The sequence below is a fragment of the Dendrobates tinctorius genome, unplaced genomic scaffold, assembly GCF_039654945.1.
Source record: "Dendrobates tinctorius isolate UK_male_01 unplaced genomic scaffold, ASM3965494v1 ptg000107l, whole genome shotgun sequence".
Classification (NCBI taxonomy): domain Eukaryota; kingdom Metazoa; phylum Chordata; class Amphibia; order Anura; family Dendrobatidae; genus Dendrobates; species Dendrobates tinctorius.
This window is the reverse complement of record NW_027361775.1, coordinates 9089849-9113262: the sequence shown is the minus strand read 5'-3', so window position 1 is coordinate 9113262 and position 23414 is coordinate 9089849. Positions and strand designations below refer to the sequence as shown.

Genomic DNA, 23414 nt, shown 5'->3' with positions numbered 1-23414 from the left:
CCATATTGATGGAAAAATTAAAAAGTTTTGGCTCTGGGAAGAAGGGGAGCGAAAATCAGAAATGCAAAAATGAAAAAGGGCTGTGGCGTGAAGGGGTTAAATGTAAATGCAGACTAACTGGCACAGTCTCATGTTTAAGTGATACATTTACTGTAGTAAAATGGTAACATCAGGCTTTTCATCACCATTATGATATAATAATCTAGCTATTTCCTGTTCACTCTAGCAGTTCTGAGATGAGTCCAGGCATTCCTTCCCAGTGTCCTTACTCCTTTCATCAGTAGAGAAGGAGCTTCACTACTGAGTATGTACATAAAGTGCAGCACAGATTCATCTCACTGAAAAGCCGAGAGCCTTAGATCAGGAACAGAACAGACATTTATAGGACATTTCCTAACTTTCCCAAATTCTTATGAAAAAATGTACAGCACATTATGCATTGAACCATTATACCCAATTTATTTATTTTAGGAGTCGGTCCACTTTATACCGACGCCACCAAAATGGACACCAACCTTGACTCCACAGCACTGCGCTAATATTTCTGCAATGGAGATGACAAATAAAAACGGTTTTATTCAGATCTTCTGCCATTTTATCATGATGTGGGCAGTTTAGCATGTAACATGTGGTGAAATGTCCTCTTTAACAGTACTGATGTCCATTACAGACAGTGGCGCAATTTTACCGTGCATCATACCCCACATGTAGGCACTGGAGGGACTGCTAACATATTTATCTAAAGTGATTGTCATATCAGGAAGTCGCCTTAAATTGTGTGAGGCCAATCTGCATGAGAAACTATTTACACGCACTTAACCCACTTGAATGTTTTGCGTAATATGACTTTTTTTTTTCAAGCATTATTTGACGATTACTTTACACAAATATGATTTTTCCCTATTGAGCATTACACCACAAAAAAGCCTATGTCCTCCGTCTTGGAAGAATCTACACAGGTGCTAAGAAATGTTCAGATAATGAAGCACACACTTGGGATATCAGTGGAATCTTATGGCGCTCTGTCACCAGAGTGGCCCTGCACCGGGCCAAGTAAAAGGCCCTTCATGTTCTCATCTTTGTTCTTCTGCTTAAATAATAACGCTGGATTCTAGTTGCGTTTCTTTCAGCATCTGTAGCAACGTATATTAACCCCTTCCTGACATCAGACGTACTATCCCGTCCATGGGACCCGGGCCCCTATGCCCATGGACGGGATAGTACGTCTAGCGCGATCAGCGGCGCCCACGTGGTGAGCGCCGCTGATCGCGGCCGGGTGTCAGCTGATTATCACAGCTGACACCCGGCACAATGTGTCAGGGGCGGTCACGGACCGCCCCCGACACGTTAACCCCTTGCACACCGCGATCAAACATGATCGCGGTGTACCGGGAGTTAAAGGGAAGCATCAGCAGGGAGGGGGCTCCCTCCGTGCTTTCCTGAGCCCCCCACGGCAGCGCAATGTGCAGGGCTGCTGCCGGGGACTCCTTTCCTCCAGGCCCCCGGATCCAAGATGGCGACGGGGGCCTTCGGGGGCCTGGAGGAAGCTGGCTTCCTCAGTGCCTGCAAAGCGCAGGCATGAGGAAGCCTTGTGCATTGCCTGTGACAGATTGCTGATCTGTCACAGTGATCTGTGATGTGACAGATCAGCGATCTGTCACAGGACAGTGATGTCCCACCTGGGACTATGTAATAAAGTAAAAAAAAAAAATAAAAAAAAAGTGTAAAAATAACTTTAAAAAAATCGCCAAATAAATTTAGTAAAAAAAAAAAAAAATATTCCCCAATAAATTCATTTTTTGAAAAAAAAAAAACCAAAACAATAAAAGTACACATATTGGGTATCGCCGCGTCCGTAACGACCCGCCCTATAAAACTGTCCCATTAGTTAACCCCTTTAGCGAACCCCTTAAAAAATAAAAATAAAAAACGAAGCAAAAAATGATTTATTATCATACCGCCAAACAAAAAGTGTAATAACACGCGATCAAAAAGACGCATATAAATATCCATGGTACCGCTGAAAACGTCATCTTGTCCCGCAAAAAACGAGCCGCCACACAGCATCATCAGCGAAAAAATAAAAAAGTTATAGCTCGCAGAATAAAGCGATGCAAAAATAATTATTTTTTATATAAAATAGTTTTCATTGCATAAAACCGACAAAACATAAAAAAACGACCTAAATGAGGTATCGCTGTAACCGTACTGACCCGAAGAATAAAACCGCTTTATCAATTTTACCGCACGCGGAACGGTGTAAACGCACTCCCCCAAAAGAAAGTCATGAAACGCTGGTTTTTGTTCATTCTGCGTCACAAAAATCGGAATAAAAAGCAATCAAAAAATGTCACGTGCCCGAAAATGGTACCAATAAAAACGTCAACTCGTCCCGCAAAAAATAAGACCTCACATGACTCGGTGGGTCAAAATACGGAAAAATTATAGCTCTCAATATGTGGTGATGCAAAAACTATTTTTACAATAAAAAGCGTCTTTTAGCGTGCGACAGCTGCCAAAAATAAAAACCGCCATAAATAGTAAATCAAACCCCCCGTTATCACCCCCTTAGTTAGGGAAAAATAATAAAATTAAAAAAATGTATTTATTTCCATTTGGGTTAGGGTTAGGGCTTGGGTTAGGGCTGAGATTAGGGTTAGGGGTGTGTTGGGGTTCGGGTTGGAGTTAGAATTGGGGGTTTCCACTGTTTGGGCACATCAGGGGCTCTCCAAATGCAACATTGCGTCTGATCTTAATTCCAGCCAATTCTGAGTTGAAAAAGTCATATGGTGCTCCTTCCCTTCCAAGCTCTGCCATGCGCCCAAACAGTGTTTTACCCCCACATGTAGGGTATCAGCCTACTCAGGACAAATTGCAAAACAATTTTTGGGGTCCAATTTCTCCTGTTACCCTTAGGAAAATAAAAAATTGGGGACAAAAATATCATTTTTGTGGAAAAAAATGATTTTTTTATTTTCACGTCCGAGCGTTATAAACTTCTGTGAAGCACTTGGGGGTTCAAAGTGCTCACCACACATCTAGATAAGTTCCGTGGGGGGGGTCTAGTGTCCAAAATGGGGTCACTTGTTGGGAGTTTCAATAGTTTAGGTACATCAGGGGCTCTCCAAACGCACATGACACCCGCAGACCATTCCATCAAAGTCTGCATTCCAAAATGGCACTGCTTCCCTTCCGAGCCCCGACGTGTGTCCATATAGTAGTTTTCTCCCACATATGGGGTGTCAGCATACTCAGGACAAATTGGACAACAACTTTTGGGGTTCAATTTCTCCTGTTACCCTTGGGAAAATAAAAAAATTGGGGACTAATTGATCATGTTTGTGGAAAAAATACGATTTTTTTATTTTCATGCCCTGGCATTATAAACTTCTATGAAGCCCTTGGGGGTTCAAAGTGCTCACCTCACATCTAGATAAGTTCCTTAGGGGGTCTAGTTTTCAAAATGGGGTCATTTGTGGGGGGTTTCCACTGTTTAGGTACATTAGGGGCTCTCCAAAGGCAACATGACACCAGCAGACCATTCCATCAATGTCTGCATTCCAAAACATCACTACTTCCCTTCCGATCCCCGACGTGTTCCCATACAGTAGTTTTCTCCCACATATGGGGTGTCAGCATACTCAGGACAAATTGGACAACAACTTTTGGGGTCCAATTTCTCCTATTACCCTTGGGAAAATAAAAAAAATGGTGACTAAAAGATCATGTTTGTGGAAAAAATACGAATTTTTTATTTTCACGCCCGGGCGTTATAAACTTCTGTGAAGCACTGGGGGGTTCAAAGTGCTCACCACACATCTAGATAAGTTCCTTGGGGGGTCTAGTTTCCAAAATGGTGTCATTTGTGGGGGGTTTCCACTGTTTAGGTACATCAGGGGTTTTCCAATCGCGACATGGTGTCCGATCTCAATTCCAGCCAAAAACGTCAAATGGCGTTGCTTCCCTTCCGAGTTCTGCCATGCGCCCAAATAGTGGTTTACCCCCCACATGTGGGGTATCAGCGTACTCAGGACAATTTGCACAATAACTTTTAGTGTGCTGTTACCCTTGGGAAAATAAAAATTGGGGTGAAAAGATCATTTTTGTGGAAAAAATTATTTTTTAATTGTACCGCTGTACGTTATAAACTTCTGTAAAGCCCTTGTGGGTTCAAAGTTCTCACCACATATCTAGATAAGTTCCTTGGGGGGTCTAGTTTCCAAAATGGGGTCACTTGTAGGGGGTTTCCACTGTTTAGGTACATCAGGGACTCTCCAAACGTGACATGGCGTCCGATCTGAATTCCAGCCAATTTTGCATTGAAAAAGTCAAACGGCGCTCCTTCCATTCTGAGCTCTGCCATGCGCCGAAACAGTCGTTCCCCCCCACAAATCAGGTATCAGCGTACTCAGGACAAATTGCACAATAACTTTTGCAGTCCAATTTCTCCTGTTACCCTTGGTAAAATAAAAAAAATTGAACCTGAAGTATTTTTTTTGTGAAAAAAAGTTAGATGTTCATTTTTTTTTAAATATTCAAAAAAATTCCTGTGACGCACCTAAAGGGTTAATAAACTTCTTGAATGTGGTTTTGAGCACCTTAAGGGGTGCAGTTTTTAGAATGGTGTCACTTTTGTGTATTTTCTATCATATAGACCCCTCAAAGTGGCTTCAAATGTGATGTGGTCCTAAAAATAAAATGGTGTTGTAAAAATGAGAAATCGCTGGTCAACTTTTAACCCTTATAACTTCCTAACAAAAAAAAATTTTGGTTCCAAAATTGTGCTGATGTAAAGTAAACATGTGGGAAATGTTAGTTATCAAGTTTTTTGTGTGCCGTATCTCTGTAATTTAAGGGCATAAAAATTCAAAGTTGGAAAATTGCGAAATTTTCTAAATTTTTGCCAAATTTCCGTTTTTTTCACAAATAAACGCAAGTTATTTGAATGAAATTTTACCACTAACATGAAGTACAATATGTCACGAGAAAACAATGTCAGAATCACCGGGATCCATGGAAGCGTTCCAGAGTTATAACCTCATAAAGGGACAGTGGTCAGAATTGTAAAAATTGGCCCGGTCATGAACGTGCAAACCACCCTTGGGGGTGAAGGGGTTAAATTTGATAGTTGAATACTTGTTGTGCCAGATGAAATTTCCCATGACTTTTCATGAAGATTGTAACTAAATTCTTCACATTATTTTACTTTTTAGATTTGATGTCATAGTGATTTCTCGGTGTTGTTGGTTTCATGAATCACTTGACAACATTTGATAAATCCCAGTTTTATTTTCCCTAATATTAATATCTCAGTAAATCAGATACTGTGACTTAATATCATGGAATCTTTACTCTAAATTTGAATTTAATCTGTAAAATATGAAATTACAACATTTGTAACGTCAATTCTGCTATTTTTCAAGTAAGACTTATGGTAATATGAAAGGTATTCATAGTAAAGTGTTAAATGTGACCGTAAGCGGTGGAAATGAATATGGTTTGGTTGCTTAAATATTCCCAGAAATGGCTTTTTGACCTTTGGACTGATTTTCATATTGCATTGAAACAAGTTGTGTATGAACAGTTCCAATTGTGTGTTTTTTTTTTTTAAATATTTTTATTTCTAATGAGTGTTAAATACCAGTGTAGTAGTAGTCATTCATATATTATTGTAGCCTTCCAGGGACACCACCTATTAATTCTGCATTCAGCAGGCATGGTTTGTTAGAAAGCCATTCAAGAAATGCCTGCTTGGAAAAATTGTATCTTCATGCACTATTTGGTTTTCATAGTCTGTAGCTTTTTTTTAATTTTTTCATGATGCTAGTTTTGTTGGGGGGGGGGGGGTTGTCTTTGGTAGCCAAGGAACAAGAATTTTTAATTTTCATCCTAACGCTAAGATTCTATGCTTTGGATTTGCTGCAGAGTACTTCCACAGGAAAACCTATTACGGTAGTTAAATTTGCTCCTCACAATGTTGATTTGTTTTTGCAAATTGTCATACAAAAGGTGAAAAGAAGCAACTGTCTCAGTAATGTCTTCACTGAATATAGATTTTACCCCTGAATTGAGTTTTTCGGTTTCCTCCCACTCTCCAAATACATACTGATAGGGAATCTAGATTGTGAGCCTCAATATGGACAGTGATGAAGTCCATAATGGGTAAATTAATGGCGCTATATAAGTGAGTAAAATAACTATTAAAACTCATTTTAACAAAATGTTGCCCTGTCCCATAGCTACCAATCCTTACTATTGTCGCATATGGACACTCCATATGGAGGCCCCTCTTAATTTTTGCCAGAAATATGCACTCTTGATTCCTATTAGACATTTGTCACTAAGTAGTAATGTCATAATTTCAGATATACTGAAAGGGTTATCAAGCTGAAACGTCCGTTTATTACGGTAAATGATCCACTAATATCTCTGTTTTATATTGAGTATGGCCTATCATCTAAATGTGGCTGACATAGAACAAAATTTCGAAAAACATCACAGAAAAATGATGCAGCATTACCACCACCAGGTCCAATTACCAATGCACTAGCAGGATGCAGAAGACCCCTATGATAAAGGCAGGGGCAGCACAGGTGCAAAATTCTGATACAAACTGCCACTCACAAACCTATCAATCGCTCTCGAGCCATCCTACACAAACTACTGACCAGTCTCCAATCTCCCCCTCATCTCTAAACTTTTGGAGTGCCTAGTCTACTCCCGCCTTACCCGTTACCTCTCCACTCACTCCCTCCTAGACCCTTCACAGTCCAGCTTCCGCCCCCTACATTCGACTGAAACTGCACTCATCAAAGTTACCAATGACCTTCTGACACCAAAATCTAACGGTGACCACTCTCTGCTCATTCTTCTCAACCTTTCTGCAGCTTTCGACACTTTTGACCACAGTCTTCTACTCTCTAGGCTCCAGTCACTAGGCATTAAGGACACTGCTCTCTCCTGGTTCTCTTCCTATCTTTCTGACTGCTCCTTCAGTGTTTTGTTCTCTGGCTCCATGTCATCTCCTTTTCCTCTCGCTGTTGGGGTACCTCAGGGCTCATTCCTTGGCCCCTTTCTCTTCTCTCTACACAGCCCCAATTGGACAGACCATCAGCAGATCTGGCTTTCAGTACCATCTTTATGCTGATGAAACACAACTATACACGTCATCCCTTGACCTTACCCCCGTTGTACTACAGAACGCCAGTGACTGTCCGCAGTCTCCAACATCATGTCTGCTCTCTATCTGATACTCAGCCTCTCAAAAACTGAACTTCTGCTTCAGCCGTCTACTAACCTCCCTAAATCTGACATTTCCCTCTCTGTGGGTGGCACCATAATAACACCCCGGCAGCAGGCGCGCTGTCTGGGTTTTATGTTTGACACCAATCTCTCCACATCCCATATACAATCTCTTGCCCGCTCTTGCCTCTTACACCTAAAGAACATCTCTAGAATCTGCCTTTTTCTCACCATGGAAACCACAAAACCCCTCACTGTCTCATTGATCCACTCCCACATGGACTACTGCAACACTTTATTAATTGGCCTTCCCGTTATTCGACTTTCCCCTCTCCAGTCCATACTTAATGCAGCAGCCAGGGTCATCCATCTGGCTAATCAGTACTCAGACGCGTCCACTCTTCGCCAACCATTACACTGGCTGCCCATTCATTATAGGATCCAATTCAAAGTACTTGTTCTCACCCACAAAGCTCTCCACAGTGCAGCACCCCCCCCCCCACATCTCCTCCCTCATTTCTGTCTATCGGCCTAACCGACCGCTGCGCTCTGCAAACGACTTTCGACTAACCTCTGCACTAATCCGTACCTCCCACTCCCGACTCCAAGACTTCTCCCGCGCTGCGCCAATCCTCTGGAATGCTCCACCCCAAGAAATCAGGACTATCCACAATTTGCATCGTTTTAGATGCGCCCTCAAAACGCATTTGTTCAGAGCGGCCTATCACGTTCACTAATCAAAGTCATGCGTGTGTAGCCCGTTCACTATCTCCATCTATTCCTCACTCCCTCAAGATGGCTGGAGCATTATTGTATATACATCATTGTAAATACACACCTGTACTTTGTATCTCCCCACCTCATTGTAGATTGTAAGCTCTCGCGAGCAGGGTCGTCTTATTTTGCTTTAATTATTGTGTTAACATTGTTACTCATGACTTGTATTTTGGAACTGTTAAACTGTAAAGCTCTGCGGAATATGTTGGTGCTATATAAATAGATTATTATTATTATTATTATTATTATTATTATTATCTTCATTATTATCTTCATCCCAACTCTAACACACCTCTTCAACCTTTCACTTACAAATGGTGTCTTTCCCTCCTCCTTCAAACATGCCTCAATCACACCCATCCTCAAAAAGCCCTCCCTCGACCCATCCTGTGTGTCTAACTATCGCCCAATATCTCTTCTCACTTACTCCTCAAAATTACTGGAACATGTATATCTTGAACTGTCCTCCCACCTTTCCTACTGTTCCCTCTTTGACTGGTTACAATCTGGCTTCCGACCCATTAATCAACCGGATCTGCCCTAACTAAAGTCGCTAACGACCTACTAACCGCCAAGAGCAAGCGACACTACTGTCCTCCTTCTCCTGGACTTGTCTTCTGCCTTCGACACCGTGGACCATTCCCTCCTGCTGCAGATTCTCTCATCTCTTGGCATCACAGACTTGGCCCTATCCTGGATCTCATCATACTTAACAGGCTGAACATTTAGTGTCTCCCTCTCACACACCACCTCCTCACCTCGCCCCCTGTCTATCGGTGTTCCTCAAGGCTCAGTCCTCGGACCCCTACTCTTCTCCATCTACACCTTCGGCCTGGGACAGTTCATAGAATCCCACGGCTTTCAGTACCACCTCTACGCCGATGACACGCAGATCTACCTATCTGGACCTGACCTCTCCTCCTTGCTGACCAAAATCCCACAATGTCTATCTGCTATTTCAGCCTTCTTTTTTGCTTGCTTTCTCAAACTGAACATGGACAAAACAGAATTCATCATCTTTCCCCCATCTCACTACCCCTCCAACAGACCTATCCATCAATGTCAATGGCTGCTCTCTTTCCCCAGTCCCGCATGCTCAGTGCCTTGGGGTGATCCTCAACGCTGCCCTCTCTTTCAAACCCCATATCCAAGCCCTTGCCTCCTCCTGCCGCCTCCAACTCAAAAATATTTACCACATTCCTCAACCATGAAACCACAAAAACACTTGTGCACGCCCTTATCTCCTGCCTCGACTACTGCAACCTCCTACTTTCTGGCCTCCCCTCCAGCACTCTGGCACCACTCCAGTGTATCCTACACTCTGCTGCCCAACTAATCCACCTGTCTCCCCGCTATTCCCTTGCCTCCCCCCTACGCGAGGCCCTTCACTGGCTTCCTATTGTCCAGAGGCTCCAGTTCAAAGCCCTAACCATGACATACAAAGCCATCCACAACCTGTCTCCCCCATACATCTGTGACATGGCCTCCTGGTACCTACCCGCGCGCAACCTTCGATCCTCTAAAGATCTCCTTCTCTACTCCCCCCTCATCTCTTCTTCCCACGATCGCATACAAGATTTCTCCTGTGCTTCACCCATACTCTGGAACTCTCTGCCGCAATACATCAGACTCTCACCAACAACGGAAACCTTCAAGAAGAACCTGAAGACCCACCTGTTCCGACAAGCCTACAGCCTGCAATGATCCTTGGTCTACTGAACAACCGCACAACCTGCTCTACCCTCTCCTAGTGTATCCTCACCCATCCCTGTAGACTGTGAGCCCTCGTGGGAAGGGTCCTCTCTCCTTCTGTACTCGCGTGTCCCTTGTGTTGCACATGTTTATTGTACTTGTCTATATTTCCCCTTTTCCCTGTAAAATGCCATGGAATAAATGGTGCTATATAAATGTATAATAATAATAACCAATTCATGGAGGGGTTGGCTGTGTAGTTTTAAACATGCACCCAGTTGGAGCTTGCATAAGATGCCAGTCACACAGATTTGTGATTCACATTGTCTGGTAACAGCCTGACGATGCCCATAGTATTAGATCAGGTGGACTGTCCAGCACTATATAAGTGCACCCCACAAGGCAGACTCCCCAATTCACCCAACCAACATTAAAGGGCCTGGCTGCATCCTGCATAAAAATGGAAAAAGTGCAATAAAAATGAATTATGTTTAAGATATTTACATTACATTGGCTATTGGGCTATATTTTGGTCAAAATTGGTAAGCTCACAACCCATGTCATTTTTAAGCGCCTATTTAGTAGAGTATATCACTTTTAACCTTATCCATACATCAAGGTCGACTGATACTTAATGACCTTGGACATATAAATGGACAGAGCCTGTGCGAGCCCTGCCTGGTGTCAGCGGATTTTGACAGCTGACACCCAGTTCTCAGTGCCAGGAGTGGTGCCTTTGTACTGTTTGCATTCACCTATGAGTGCGGCTGTTTTAATCCTAATTAGTGTGTAACAGCAGCCAAACATAAAAACCAAATATAAATCTGGCATCACTGTAAATCGCACCGACCAGAAGAATAAAGTCTAATTGCTTATACTGCACAAGGAATGGTGTAAAAAAAAAAACAAAAAAAAACCATTTTTTCACCTGCTGTTGATTTGTTCACTCTGCCTTTCAAAGATCGCGGTAAGGCTCGGCTCAAATTTATCCTGCGCTGAGCACTTACTCTGGGGTTTCTTTGTAAATCTCTGAAATACGTGACTCAGACCGAACCCCCGGCTGGAGGCACTGTGGACACTGACTTGTGATCTGGCGGTGTCCGTCTTTTTATTAGGAGTGCATGAAAGTGCAGTTGGACACACTTTTGTGCACTTCTGAAAAAAGGACAGCGCTGATCAGAGCCCAGAAAGTCCAGAGTATCTCTGCTGCCTCATTATAGTGAATGGATCCCTTGGTCATATCTGAATTGTGTCACTCAGAGATTTAAAGGGAAGTCCCGATGTAAGTGCTCAGCACAGAGCACAGGTTAAATATGATCCAAAAATGTTATGTAAAATGTTCCCAATGAAAGCATAACTCAATCAGCAAAATAGCCCCCACACAGATCCATCATGTGTTAACTGAAATATAGGGGCTTCCACTTTTCTGGTAGCACAAAGGCTCTGGAAAAGCTAAATGCCCCTCCCCCCAGCCCTCCCAAAGAAATTTAGCAAATTCTGTGCTCCCAAAACCAACCACCCCCCCACCCCCCCTTCTGATCCCCCCAATGTGTCTAAACCGCAGTTAGTGTCCACATGTTTGGCATTTCTGTAGCGTTGAGATCCCGCCTAATTCACAGATGCATAGTTCCAAAAGCATGAACTTGGCACAATGTACGAACACTACAACGTACTGGGGACTACAGTCGAGGTTTACAATATTTGGTCAGCAACATCCACTGCTGCTTGTTTCTGGAAAATACCCATGGAGTCAAAATGATCACAACACCTATCGATAAATTCCCAAATGGGTATAATTTCCAAAATGGGGTAACCTGAGGGGGGATTCTGCTCTTCCGGCACTTAGGAGCTCTGTATATGGAGTCTAAACTATTATAGAAAATTCTGTGCTTCAGGATGCCTCCTGTACAACAGTACTGCTTAGCCATACTGCAAGACTGGAGGAATGAAACGCTATTTGCCAATAGTGCTCCGTCGCTCCTAAGTCTCACCGTATGGCTAACCAGTACTGTACAGCCACAAAAGGGGTACCGTATTTCTAATTTCACCAGAAATTGGGCGACTAATTTTGGTGCCATTTTTAGCCATTTCACTGTGTGAAAATGTAAAATTTGGGGCTAAAACAACATTTTGGTGGTAAAAATTTATTTTTTCTTTTCTCTGCTCAATGGTATAAAATCCTGACGCACTTGTGGAGTCAATATGATCACTGCACCCCTAGATGAATTCATTGAGGTGTGTAGTTTGTAAAATGGGATCACTTATGGAGGGCTTCTGCTCTTCTGGGACATCAGGGGCTCTGCCAATGTGACATGGCATCCTCAGACCACCAGTCCAGCAAAATCAGAACTTATATGTGGGGTATCGGTGTACTCAGAAATTGCACAACAAATTTTGGGGTCTGTTTTCTTCTATCTCTGTGAAAATAAAAATTTGGGGGCTAAAATAACATTTTTGTAAGAAAATGTGTTTTTTATTTTTTCACGATTCTAAATTTGTAAACTTCTGTGAAGCAGCTGGGGGTTCAAGATGCTCACCACACAACTAGATACATTCCTTGAGGGGTCTAGCTTTCAAAATGATGTCACTTGTGGGTGTTTTTTTTTCCCCACTGATTTAGGCACATCAGGGGCTCTTGAAACGAGACCGGACACTGGCAGAGCATTCCATCAAATTCTGCATTCCAAAACGTCACACCTTTCTGACCCCTGCCATGAGGCCAAACAGTAGTTTTCCCCCACATGAGGTATCGGCGTACTCGGGAGAAATGCATAACAAATTGTATGGTACAATTTCTCCTGTTACCCTTGTGAGAATACAAAATTTGGGTAAAAAAAGTTTTTGTGGAGAATTTTTTTTCACAGCTCAACATTATAAACTTCTGTGAAGCACCTTGGGGGTTCAAGGAGCACACCACACATCTAGATAAGTTCCCCGAGGGGTGTAGCTTCCAAAATGGTGTCACTTGTGGAGGGTTTCCACTGTTTAAAAAAAAAAATTCAGTCAATCAACCTAATATACTGAGAGATTAGAGAGTGTGATAACAGGTTGTATTTTGTAGTACTCGGGAAGAGAAAATATTTTTCCACCACCAGGAGCAAAGCAGTACCAATGAAGACATGACAAGGCCCTGCACAAATAATATGCTAAATAGTTGCAAGTCAAGTTCATGTATGAGATATCCAAGATGATTGTCTATGAAATGATGACAGTCTCACGTTTAAAGCAGTAGTGGATTTTGAGATATGGAGCCTGAAAGTCAAAAGTTCAAAACATTGTTACCTTTTGCTCCTCACTGTAAGTCTTACGTGCATCTGCTTAAGAATCTTTCACACATCAGTTTTTTCCCGTCAGTCATAATCCGCCAATTTTTGAAAAAAAGGATCCGCCAAAAAAGGGGATGTGGGAGTTCTGCAGTTACTGAGGCAGCCAAGGGTTGGTGACACTTTTATATGCATTTGGCATTCAGCACTTGATTGTACTGTAAATTTACGTGGTCTCCACTTCATAGATAAGTTGCTGTACTTCCTAAATGCTTTCACTCACAGATGATTGTGGAATATTTAGGACTGAAGCAGTGTAATGACCTGACTGGATAAAATTTTGGTGTTCTAACAAAGCCAAATTTGATGAGTTCTTTTGAACAATCCATTGTTTCAGAAATGTTTGTGAAGGCAGAGTGCACGGCTAGGAGCTGACTTAATTGGTGTATCGGAGTTACCAAAGTCATACTTTACTCGCTTATATAGCTCCATTAATTCCAAAGTGCTTTACAGGCTTCGTCGTCACGGTCCTCATTGGGGCTCTATCTTCATTCCTTATCCGTATGACACATACCTCTGGTCGATGCTACAAACTCAGTTTGAAAAAAAAATTGAGTTTGAGAATATATATGCTGTTAGTTTAGCAGTTGTCTGCCCCATTGAATGTAATTGCATTTAGCTTTAGCGCCTCTAAGCAGGTATTAAATTCATATGACTCGCATATATGAGGCCTGTTTCTCAAAATGAAGCAAACGGTTGCTTAATAAATCCGTAGATGAAAAGACCTGGCATTCTCTGAGGATTATTCTGTGATAAGTCTACTAGGAAGCCTGCCAAGAAACTGCTTCTGGTTGATTAGTTAGGTTGGTAGCTACAATGGCTATTATACCTTTTATACCTGTACTAATAAATGTTAAATCAGGGGAAAACTTGCTTTTTTAATTTAAAGAAATTATTTTTTTTCCCCAATTGCATTTAGTTTTCCAGATAACGTCATGCCCAACGTTTTATCCTTGACCATAGAGACTCATAGAGCTGCTGTTTTGTGGGGATTCTAGCTGTCCTATAGAAATGTCGAGCCAACTTATTTGCCCGTTTATTACAGGGGTTTCCTGCTTGTATAAAAGTGGACCTCCGAACAGGTTCTGATAAAATAACACCCTATTCCCTCTCCACCACTTCGGCCTTTCACTGCTGCTTTAGTTTGTGTTTGACTGCAGCTGTGACGTCACACCGACACTGCACACTTGCTGCTGCAGCAGATTACAGAGCTCAGCTTCTTGTACCATCTACATCGGCAGAGCTGCTGAGCTCAGTGATTGGTTGTAGAGTGATGTGAGCTATATACATGACATCACCTTTAAAGCCAACACCAGAGTAGTAGTAGCACTCGCCTATCTGTTTTGGTTATTTTATGTTAATCATTTGGGGACCAACTTTCTGAAAGTGGAAAAACCTCTTTAAATCTAGGTGCTTTATCTCTGATTAATAAGAGTGTACTTTGGGGAAAAAAAGGAGTTTAATCATGGTCCCCCCCCCCCCCAGTCAAGTCCTATATAGGCACCCTTATCACCCACCTCTTCCCCCCAAAAAAAAATATTCAACGGAGTGGATGTGGTCTCTGCACAGACCTGCAGTCACACATACCTTCCATCTTTCAAAATCAGAGAGGAGGACATATGTTTTGGCACGTGTACAGTAATTGTGTCCCTGCTGAAGCCCTTTGGTGTTCTCACCCACTATTGTACACCTTTCGTTGCCACCATAGAATATTATGAACCCCACACACATGATATATAATTACTCACCTAACCCTGTTCCCCTGATGTGCTGTTCCACTCTGTATTGTAGAGAGTATGAACCGACGCTCCGCACACCTGCCGCACTGAAATTCAGGACAGACAGGCTGTATGGGTGAGCAGGGAGTCGTTGGCCTGCTAAGCCCACGCACGCAGACCCCTGTCCAAATCAACCCTTGAAACGTTTGTAAACAGATATGTTCAATGAAATATTATGGATGTGTCCGTTAGTTTTACAGTGAGGCTATCCTTAGACGCTGTAGTACACAATTTAAGACCTTTTTTCAGTAGGCATAAATTTGCTATTTTAATGCAAGTGAAATATTTTTAAAATGATTTTCCAGGATTACCTTATGATAGGTCATCAATCCAATGGGTGGATTCCAGACACAGGACCTGCACCAGTCAGCTGTTTGCTTCTGTGTACAATTACACTCTGCACAATTATTAGGCAGTTTTGTATTTTTGTTTTATTTTTGATCAACTACAACACTGTCTGTCAAGAATACTGGCTTAAAGCTTTGATAAATTGGGCACGCAGTGTGTTGTGGTCATTCCTGGGTACTGCCACTTGGCTACAAATTCTCAGGTACTTCATATAAGCTCCAAATATCTCATGTCCTGGACAGCCTCTTTAAGATCTCAATTTCTTAAGGGTGCACTTTTGAGAGAGAGTAAAAATCTGCTTGCCCACGTGCTACACGTTTCTCCTGACCACTGGTCTACTCATCGCCATCAATGTGGGTAAAACTACCGACTGTCATTCTGACATTAAAGGTAAAAAGAACTCATTTTCATTTGTATTTTACAGATGTACCTTGTGATTTTCCCAGAAGGAACACGATACAATCCGGATATACCGAAGGTTATTGCTGATAGTCAAGCTTTTGCTATGAAAGAGGGTAAGGCAACAAACCCCCACCAACGATTACACACAAGGTCCTTTACGTCATTCCCATCCGTATCTTCACGTGGGGTTTCATGCTTCTCTGTTTGCAATTTTCCATTTTTCCTGTACCAGATGGCACACTGCATTTTGCATAGTCTAGCTTGTATTTATTATGCTTTGTTATATACTGCTATCCTGTTCTGCAGCACTTTACACATTATCATCACTGTCCCCATGGGGCTCACAATCTAAATTCCCTATCAGTATGTCTTTGGATTGTGGGAGGATACCGGAGAACCAGGAGAAAACCCACGCAAACACGGAGAAAACATACAAACTCCAGATGATGTCCTTGGTGGGATTTGAACCATGCTGCCCTAAAGTTAAATAGTTTGTTTATTTTTTTTTTCTTGTATGAGTAGTTCAGGGCAGTGGTAGTGGGTTCTTGGCACACATTAGGTCCTTAATACCAGTTAATCATAATTTGCATTTTTCAGCATTTTTGCAGTGTGTTTCACTCATACTAATGAATGGGGGGAAAAAAGGCTGCAAAAAAATGAGGTTTTATGCAGCATTTCTCTTGATTGCTGGCAAGGTTAAATACGCTTTGGACTCATGAGATATTTTTTTCTGTAGTTGGACTTAATATCAGGATTACACAGCCATGCTTGCATGGATCTTAAAAATAAGTGCACCTGCCTTATCTGGTCCAAGATATCGATTTAAAAATGCATGCAGACTGTGTTGTGAAATATGGCAATAGATCTGCTTTAAACAGTTTTCCCCCAATGTAACAATATTGGACTATACTGTAGACAAGCACGCTAGGTTTAGATTTCATGCACATCGTAGCAGTCTCTGCAAAAAATATAGGATCAGCACCATGTAAGGGTATGTTTGTTCACTTGCGGCAGTCGCGTGCATTAGCGTTTTTTTTTCCCTGAGGTCTAAAGTTAGGCTATACGAGACGACTACGATAAACTTAGTGCGCCCACACAGATGTGGAGTACTGGGCGCCGTTATTGAACGCCTTGTTCACGAATGTGTCTATTTTGGGTAAACCATTTCAGACCCAGCAATGTTCTTTGTACGCTCACCATATACGTGCTGAGTGTGTTTATGGCTCCGTGGCCAAATACTATCTTATTTCAAGCAGGTTTTTGTTGTTCCAGAACTCTGAGCGATTTGGCTGGAGAACACAGGCATTCTTAGCCCCATTGTTGTCGGCCTCTGGTATACTTCTGTGCTGAACTTTTTTTTTTATATTTAGAAATGTGAAATAGTGACTTAGAATATCAAAGTCAGAGCAGACTCGTAAGTCAAGTATGTGCCCAAAAATACACGATTAAAACTTATTGTCTCACTGGAGACTATGCAAAGTGATAGTTACAGAAAGTATCTCCGAGAATTATCCTCCAAGTCCGTGCATCTGTCCACGAGGAAGGAAGCAAAGCTGTCCTCAATTAACCTTCAAGTGAGAGTAGTAAATTAATAATGCAGTCATCATGTAAAACAAAATTCTGCCTGATTCTGCTTAGTATTACTGATTTCATATCTAGGTGCTTTAAGTTTCCATCCATGTCTGTATACTATCATCTCTATATGGAATTGAGGCCAATAGTTAGCTGCACACAACCCTTCTGGCCTTTGCCTAGTACTTTTCTTTGCCTGGGAAAAAAAATATATATCTTAATTTTTTTTAATGATTATTTATATGGGGACTTTGCCATCAGGTTTTTGGTACTCAATCTGACAGGAGCATAATGTGAAGCAGAAACCCTGTGTCACTTAGTGGGCTCCTTGCTGACATTTTGATAAAATCATGATTTTCTCTGTTGTAGATCTAGCAGCTTTCTGAATGCGGAACTCTGTATAACCCTGCCTCCAGCCCTGGGTGGCAGCTTTCTGCCCATGTACAGTGTATCCAAAGCTACCAATCAGTGGTGGAGGCGGGGTTATACAGAGCTTATGAATATGCTTGACTACCTGGCAGCAGGTTTACTAGTCCTCTAGTGAGATAATGCTGTCATTTTATCAAAACTACACTAAGCTGCCCCGTAAGTGACATATTGCAAAAACCCTACAGCTCTGGCAAAAATTAAGAGACCACTGCAAAATTTTCAGTGTGCCTGATTTTTCTCTTTATAGGTATATTTTTGAGTAAAATTATAAATTGCTATTTTATTCTGTAAACTACTGACATGTCTTCGAATTTCCAAGCACTAAATTTTCTATATTTTCAGAAAATGAGAAATGGTCAAAATGACAAAAAAATACAGTGCTTGCAGACCTCAAATAATGCTAAGAAAACAAGTTCACAATCATTTAGAAACAACAATATTAATGTTTTAACTCAGGAAGAGTTCAGAAATCAATATTTTGTGGAATTGCCATGATTTTTAATCACCGCTTTCATGCGTCTTGGCATGCTTTCCACCAGTCTTTCACACTGCTTTTGGGTGACCTTATGCCACTCCTGGTACAAAAATTTAAGCAGTTCTTCAGTTTGATGGCTTGTGACTATCCATCTTCCTCTTGATTTATATGACAGAGGTTTTCAATGGGGTTCAGATCTGGAGATTGGGCTGGCCATGACAGAGATTTAAGGTGGTTGTCCTTCATCCACATATTGACTGACCTAGCTGTGTGGCATGGCGCATTGTCGTGCTAGAAAAACCAGTCCTCAGAGTTGAGGAACATTGCCTGAGCAGAAGGAATCAACTGTTTTTCCAGGATAACCTTGTATGCAGCTTGATTCATACGTCCTTCGCATAGATTAACCTGCCCAATTCCAGTCTTGCTGAAGCATCCCCAGATCATCATCAATCCTCCACCAAATTTCACAGTGGGTGCAATACATGTGGCTTGTACGCCTCTATAGGTCTCTATTTAACCATTAGATGACCAGGTGTTGGGCAGCTGAAAATTAGACTCATCAGAGAAGATTACCTTACTCTAGTCCTCTATAGTCCAATCCTTATGGTCTTTGGCAAACTTCAGCCTGGCTCTCCTTTGCTTGTCATTGATGAAAGGCTTTTTTCTAGCTTTACATGACTTGAGCCCTGCCTTTAGGAGCCTGTTATAAACTGTTCTTGCCGTGCACTTCACCCCAGCTGCCATTTGCCATTCCTTTTGTAGGTCACTTGATGTCCTCCTGCGGTTGCTGAGTGACATTCGATTAAGATGGTCATCCCGGTCAGTGGAGAGTCGTTTTTGCCCTGTACCAGTCTGTAGCTTTGTTGTCCCTATTGTCTGCTGCTTGACCTTGTTATAATGGACTGCCGTTTTAGAAATTAAGGATGGAGGCAACATGACGTTAACTGTATCCCTCTGCTAGTAAAGCCAGAATTGAGCCCTTTTCCTCACTCAAGACTTTTCTTTTCAACTCCTTTGGCATGGTTAAGTTATTTTTTCATTCCTATTACTTTTGGGATATTACTAGCAGTTGTTTTCCCATCCAGCTTGTCCTATTGCAAGAGGATTGTGAGCACCACAGCGGGGTTATTTAGGCCCTGTGCACACATTGTGGATTCTGTTGCGGATCCGCAGCCGATTTGGCCCTGCGAATCCGCAGCAGATTCTCCTGCGTTGTACAAAAATGCTGTGCAAATGCTGCGGAAAAATCTGCAGCAGAACCGCTGCGTGTTCATTTCCGCAGTATATCAATTCTTTGTGTGGATTCTGCAGCGTTTTACACTTGCTCCATTTTAGGAATCCGCAGGTGTAAAAACGCAGGTGAAATCCGAAGGAAATCTGCACTAAATCCGCAGGTAAAGAACAGGTCATTTTACCTGCGGATTTAGCAAAATCTGCTAGGAAAATTCCGCAGTGGAATCCGCAACGTGTGCACATATTATACTTTCCTTCGTTAAATAAGATTTGGTTCAGGTGATCACCTAATCAGAAGCACATTAAGTAGAATGAGGTGTACTCTGGCTGGAATTCAACTGACACTGGACTGGAATGGCTATCAGACATGTAAAGAAGCTGATTTTTTTTTTTTTTAAATTGCAGTGGTCTCTTACTTTTTTTTGCCAGAGCTGTATATAATATGTATGTATATGTGTGTATACACATTTGCTTTGCTTTTCCATGCTTTTGATTCGGTGTTTTTTTTTTTTTTTTCTGATAAATTCTTTGTATCATTAAATGTTCTAACTTGGATATCTAATATACTGTTTCCATAACTAATTGTACAGTACGTTGTTTTTTTCCTAGGGCTACCCGTTCTTAAACACGTGCTGACACCACGGGTCAAGGCAACTCACATAGCGATTGAGACCATGCATGACTACTTGGATGCTGTATATGATGTGACTGTTGCTTATGAGAAGACTATCACTGAGGGTGGCCAAAGGAAAGAAGCCCCTTCCATGACAGGTAGTTTTACAGTATACTCTATTCAGTTTCTGGACATGGCTGTAATGCATTGGTTTGCTATAGCATTGGCTTTGGAGGGTATATAGAGCTTTTTGTATGACCACATAAAAGTTCAGCTCTCCATTGTGGTCTATGGTCATAAATCACCAGAAGCTCAGTAAAAGACAACTTACAAATTCTGCATCAGAATGAGCCCTAAGTTTTTGAGTAAACTCATTCTGCAGCCAGCCATGGGCAGGGAAATAGCCATAAAGGGGTTGTCCACTACTTGCTGACAGCTTCTTTTAATGCGTCAGTGCTTCAAATAAAACTTAGACATACTTGGGTCCGGGATCAGTGCTTTGACTCTAGGCGCTCGCATTACTTTGCATTACAAGTGGTCTCTCATGGGCTGTGAACTACCATCAGTCGGTACTGAAACTGCTGCTTCTCATCAGGGGCTGATATCTGCAAATATATACCTGATATCTGCAGGTTAATAGCGTTTTTATGACCGATTCCCTTTAACCTCTGTCCAAACACTGTATTAGAGCATATGAACTGTATAGAGGTGGTCTGTTGCTCAGCCATAATGGAAAGTCACTCTGTAGAAGTGGCTCCAGTTTTGGTGAACTTGAGCCATCTGTCTATTACATGCATTATTACATATAATGACATTTTCCTTGCATCAGCCATGGAAAGGGAAATGCCATCTTGGTTTTCTATTGCAAAATCTGCTGTTTGCCAGGATCCGTGCCTGCGGTAATCTTCTGATCACCCAAGGTCTTTCCCTTGGGGAACCTCTTTGTAAAGATGAGATTGTTTCCTACATATCATTTTATACAGGACACAAACTTTGCAATAATATTTGGTTTCAATTAATTAAAAATATCCCTATAAATGGACTCCTGTCCGTAGTCTATTAATCATCTTTTAATAAACTGGATTAAGCAAGTAGACATTGAGCTACACTGCATGGATTTATGATGGTGTACTTTAATTCCTACTTTACATTCTCCAGCGTGATGATAAGCTTCTCACAGAAAAGTTCTGCTTTGTGTAATCAGTTGTAAATCCGTTAGTGAAGCCTCTTCTTCTAAATAAGATGCATCACTTTGTGCTTCACCGCCAAATGTCTTCCAGGACAAGCCGTTCACTGTGTGACGGTAATTTCCCCTTGAGTTATTATCTCTATTAAAGTGCCGTATAAATATATAGCCTCTTCCAGTCATATTCAGGATGTTCCTCAGTCCAGAATGTGTTCCTTTGCCAGTTCTTCCATTTGTTTGGATTCCAGATTAGGTTTATGGCTGTGTTGACAAGTATTTCATATTTTCACAAACACTGTACCTAAGAAAAGCTATGTTCTTGCAATGCTTTTTTTCCCCTTGGCATGAGAATAAGTGCTCACAAATATGTCTGAAATCATATTTTATACTCCTGAATACAGTGCATTTTGATCATGTATCACATTTTGCTTTATATGTAATTTTCAATAATGACATTCCTTAAATTAAATCTTAAATGTAGATTCCCTGTTGAGTTTGAGATCTAATGGTGTGGCTTGTCTCGAGCTGCGGCCATTAACATTTATAGGTACATGCTGTAAAGTAGCTTTGTCAGCACACACTCAAAATCTGCTGACAAAAGACTAAAAATCTCCATCTGCTGTTTCTGAGAAGTCTTTTTTTTTTTATTGTAGACATAACACTATTGTACAGGGCAGCCTTTCTGCATCAATGTAGTCCATGAACTGTTAAAGAGGACCGTTCACAAGTTTGAACATGGCATATATATATTCGCCTCTGTTGCTGAGATATTAGATGGTAAAACTCTATGGGTGTGTACTTCTTCCCCTGCTTGACAGTAACCAATTATAAGTAGGCAGCAAAATACAATGGAACAATGGAATAAAGTACACTACACCATAATAGCTTAAAACAGGCTTTCTCCAGTGTGAGACATCTATGGACATACTGCCTGCTGTGATTACAAAGTGTAGGGAACAGATGTGATGAAAGCTAAAAGGTGTATGTAATCACACAGCAGCCACTGTGGAGGGAGGGGCAGAGCTGAGCTTTGTCACATTACAAACACATCTACAGATCTGATGACAGAGCTAGGCGCGAAATGCGCATCGGGTGCTTTTTTTTTTTTTTTTTTTTCATGGACTGATGAGATGGCAAAATGCCACTTGGGCTTGCCTACTTATTCCTATTTATGGACTTTATTTCTTTGATCACTTTGTGATCATCTACTTTACCCTATCTTGGTTTTTGTATGTATGCTTTCTCATAATGAACCCCATTATGATGTCCTTTATGCAAATAACAGAAAACTGACAGCACATCAAGAACTAGTCTGAATATATCAAAAAACAGCATGCATATCAAAATGAAAAAATGGTTGCATTCAATTGCTTTAAGACATGTCAGTATGAAATATATGAAGTGTGAATAGCGTAATGGCTTTTGAAATTTAGAAAAAACACATGAGATGCTTAGCACAAAATGCGAGCCCATTCACCAACGTCAAGGTTAATCTCATGATCGAATGGGTCTCTAACCTAACTGCCTAGTGTGAACACTTAACTCTGGCTAATAACTTGGTCAAGCCTATATTTATAGGAAGGTCGGAACCAAACGTTATTAAAGGGAACCTGTCACCCCCCCCCCCCCCCACCCCCCATGCGTTTTTAACTAAAAAAGCCACCTTGTGCAGCACTAATGCTGCATTCTGTCAAGGTGGCTCTTTTAGTTGGGGTCCCTTCCACCGCTGAAAGAATCGTTTTTATAGTTTTGTCCCTCATACCTCTAGTTTGTCCGGGGGGGGCAGGTCTTTCCCTCCGGACACAGACGCCTCACGGCCATCAATCATTTCCTCCATTCTTCTGGGTGCCGCCTCTTCAGCATTGTTTTTTACCCGGCGCCTGTGCTGTAATCTTGTTTCTTGGGCATGCGCAGTTAGCGCTGCCCGTCCAGTGACATCATATGATGTCTTCCTTCTCGTGCCTGCGTGGACGCGCGGCCCGAGATCCCGCCCCGCACTCTGTTCTGATTTATTCACACTGCGGGGCGGGATCTCAGAAGTAGGACTTGCTTCTCAGACATTTGTCAGTCTGTGGATATGCCACAAGTCTTTTTTTCTTGCATGTCCAACTCTGGTACTATTCTCTATCTCTGAACAGAAAGGGTATGTTCTAACGGTCAGTAAACGCTGTGGGTTGGATGCTGAGTCCATCCGCAGCGTTCAGATGTTACTGCATAGTGGATGGGATTTCATGAAATCCCATGCCCACTATGCGTGCACGGCGCCTCCAGCTTACCTGTGGAGATGCACATGCGGCACGTCTTTTCAGACCACAGCATGTCTATGTAGCGGAGACACTCAGTC

General features: G+C 41.9%; 1 protein-coding gene across 1 annotated transcript in view; it reads left to right on the top strand.

Moving 5' to 3' along the window:
• Positions 1-23414, top strand: part of AGPAT5 (1-acylglycerol-3-phosphate O-acyltransferase 5) — a 66514-nt gene that overhangs the window by 19910 nt on the left and 23190 nt on the right. Inside the window, exons 5-6 of the mRNA XM_073589173.1 lie at positions 15585-15675; positions 19881-20042. Coding sequence (XP_073445274.1) covers positions 15585-15675; positions 19881-20042 — 253 coding nt within the window. The remainder of the gene's footprint in view (positions 1-15584; positions 15676-19880; positions 20043-23414) is intronic.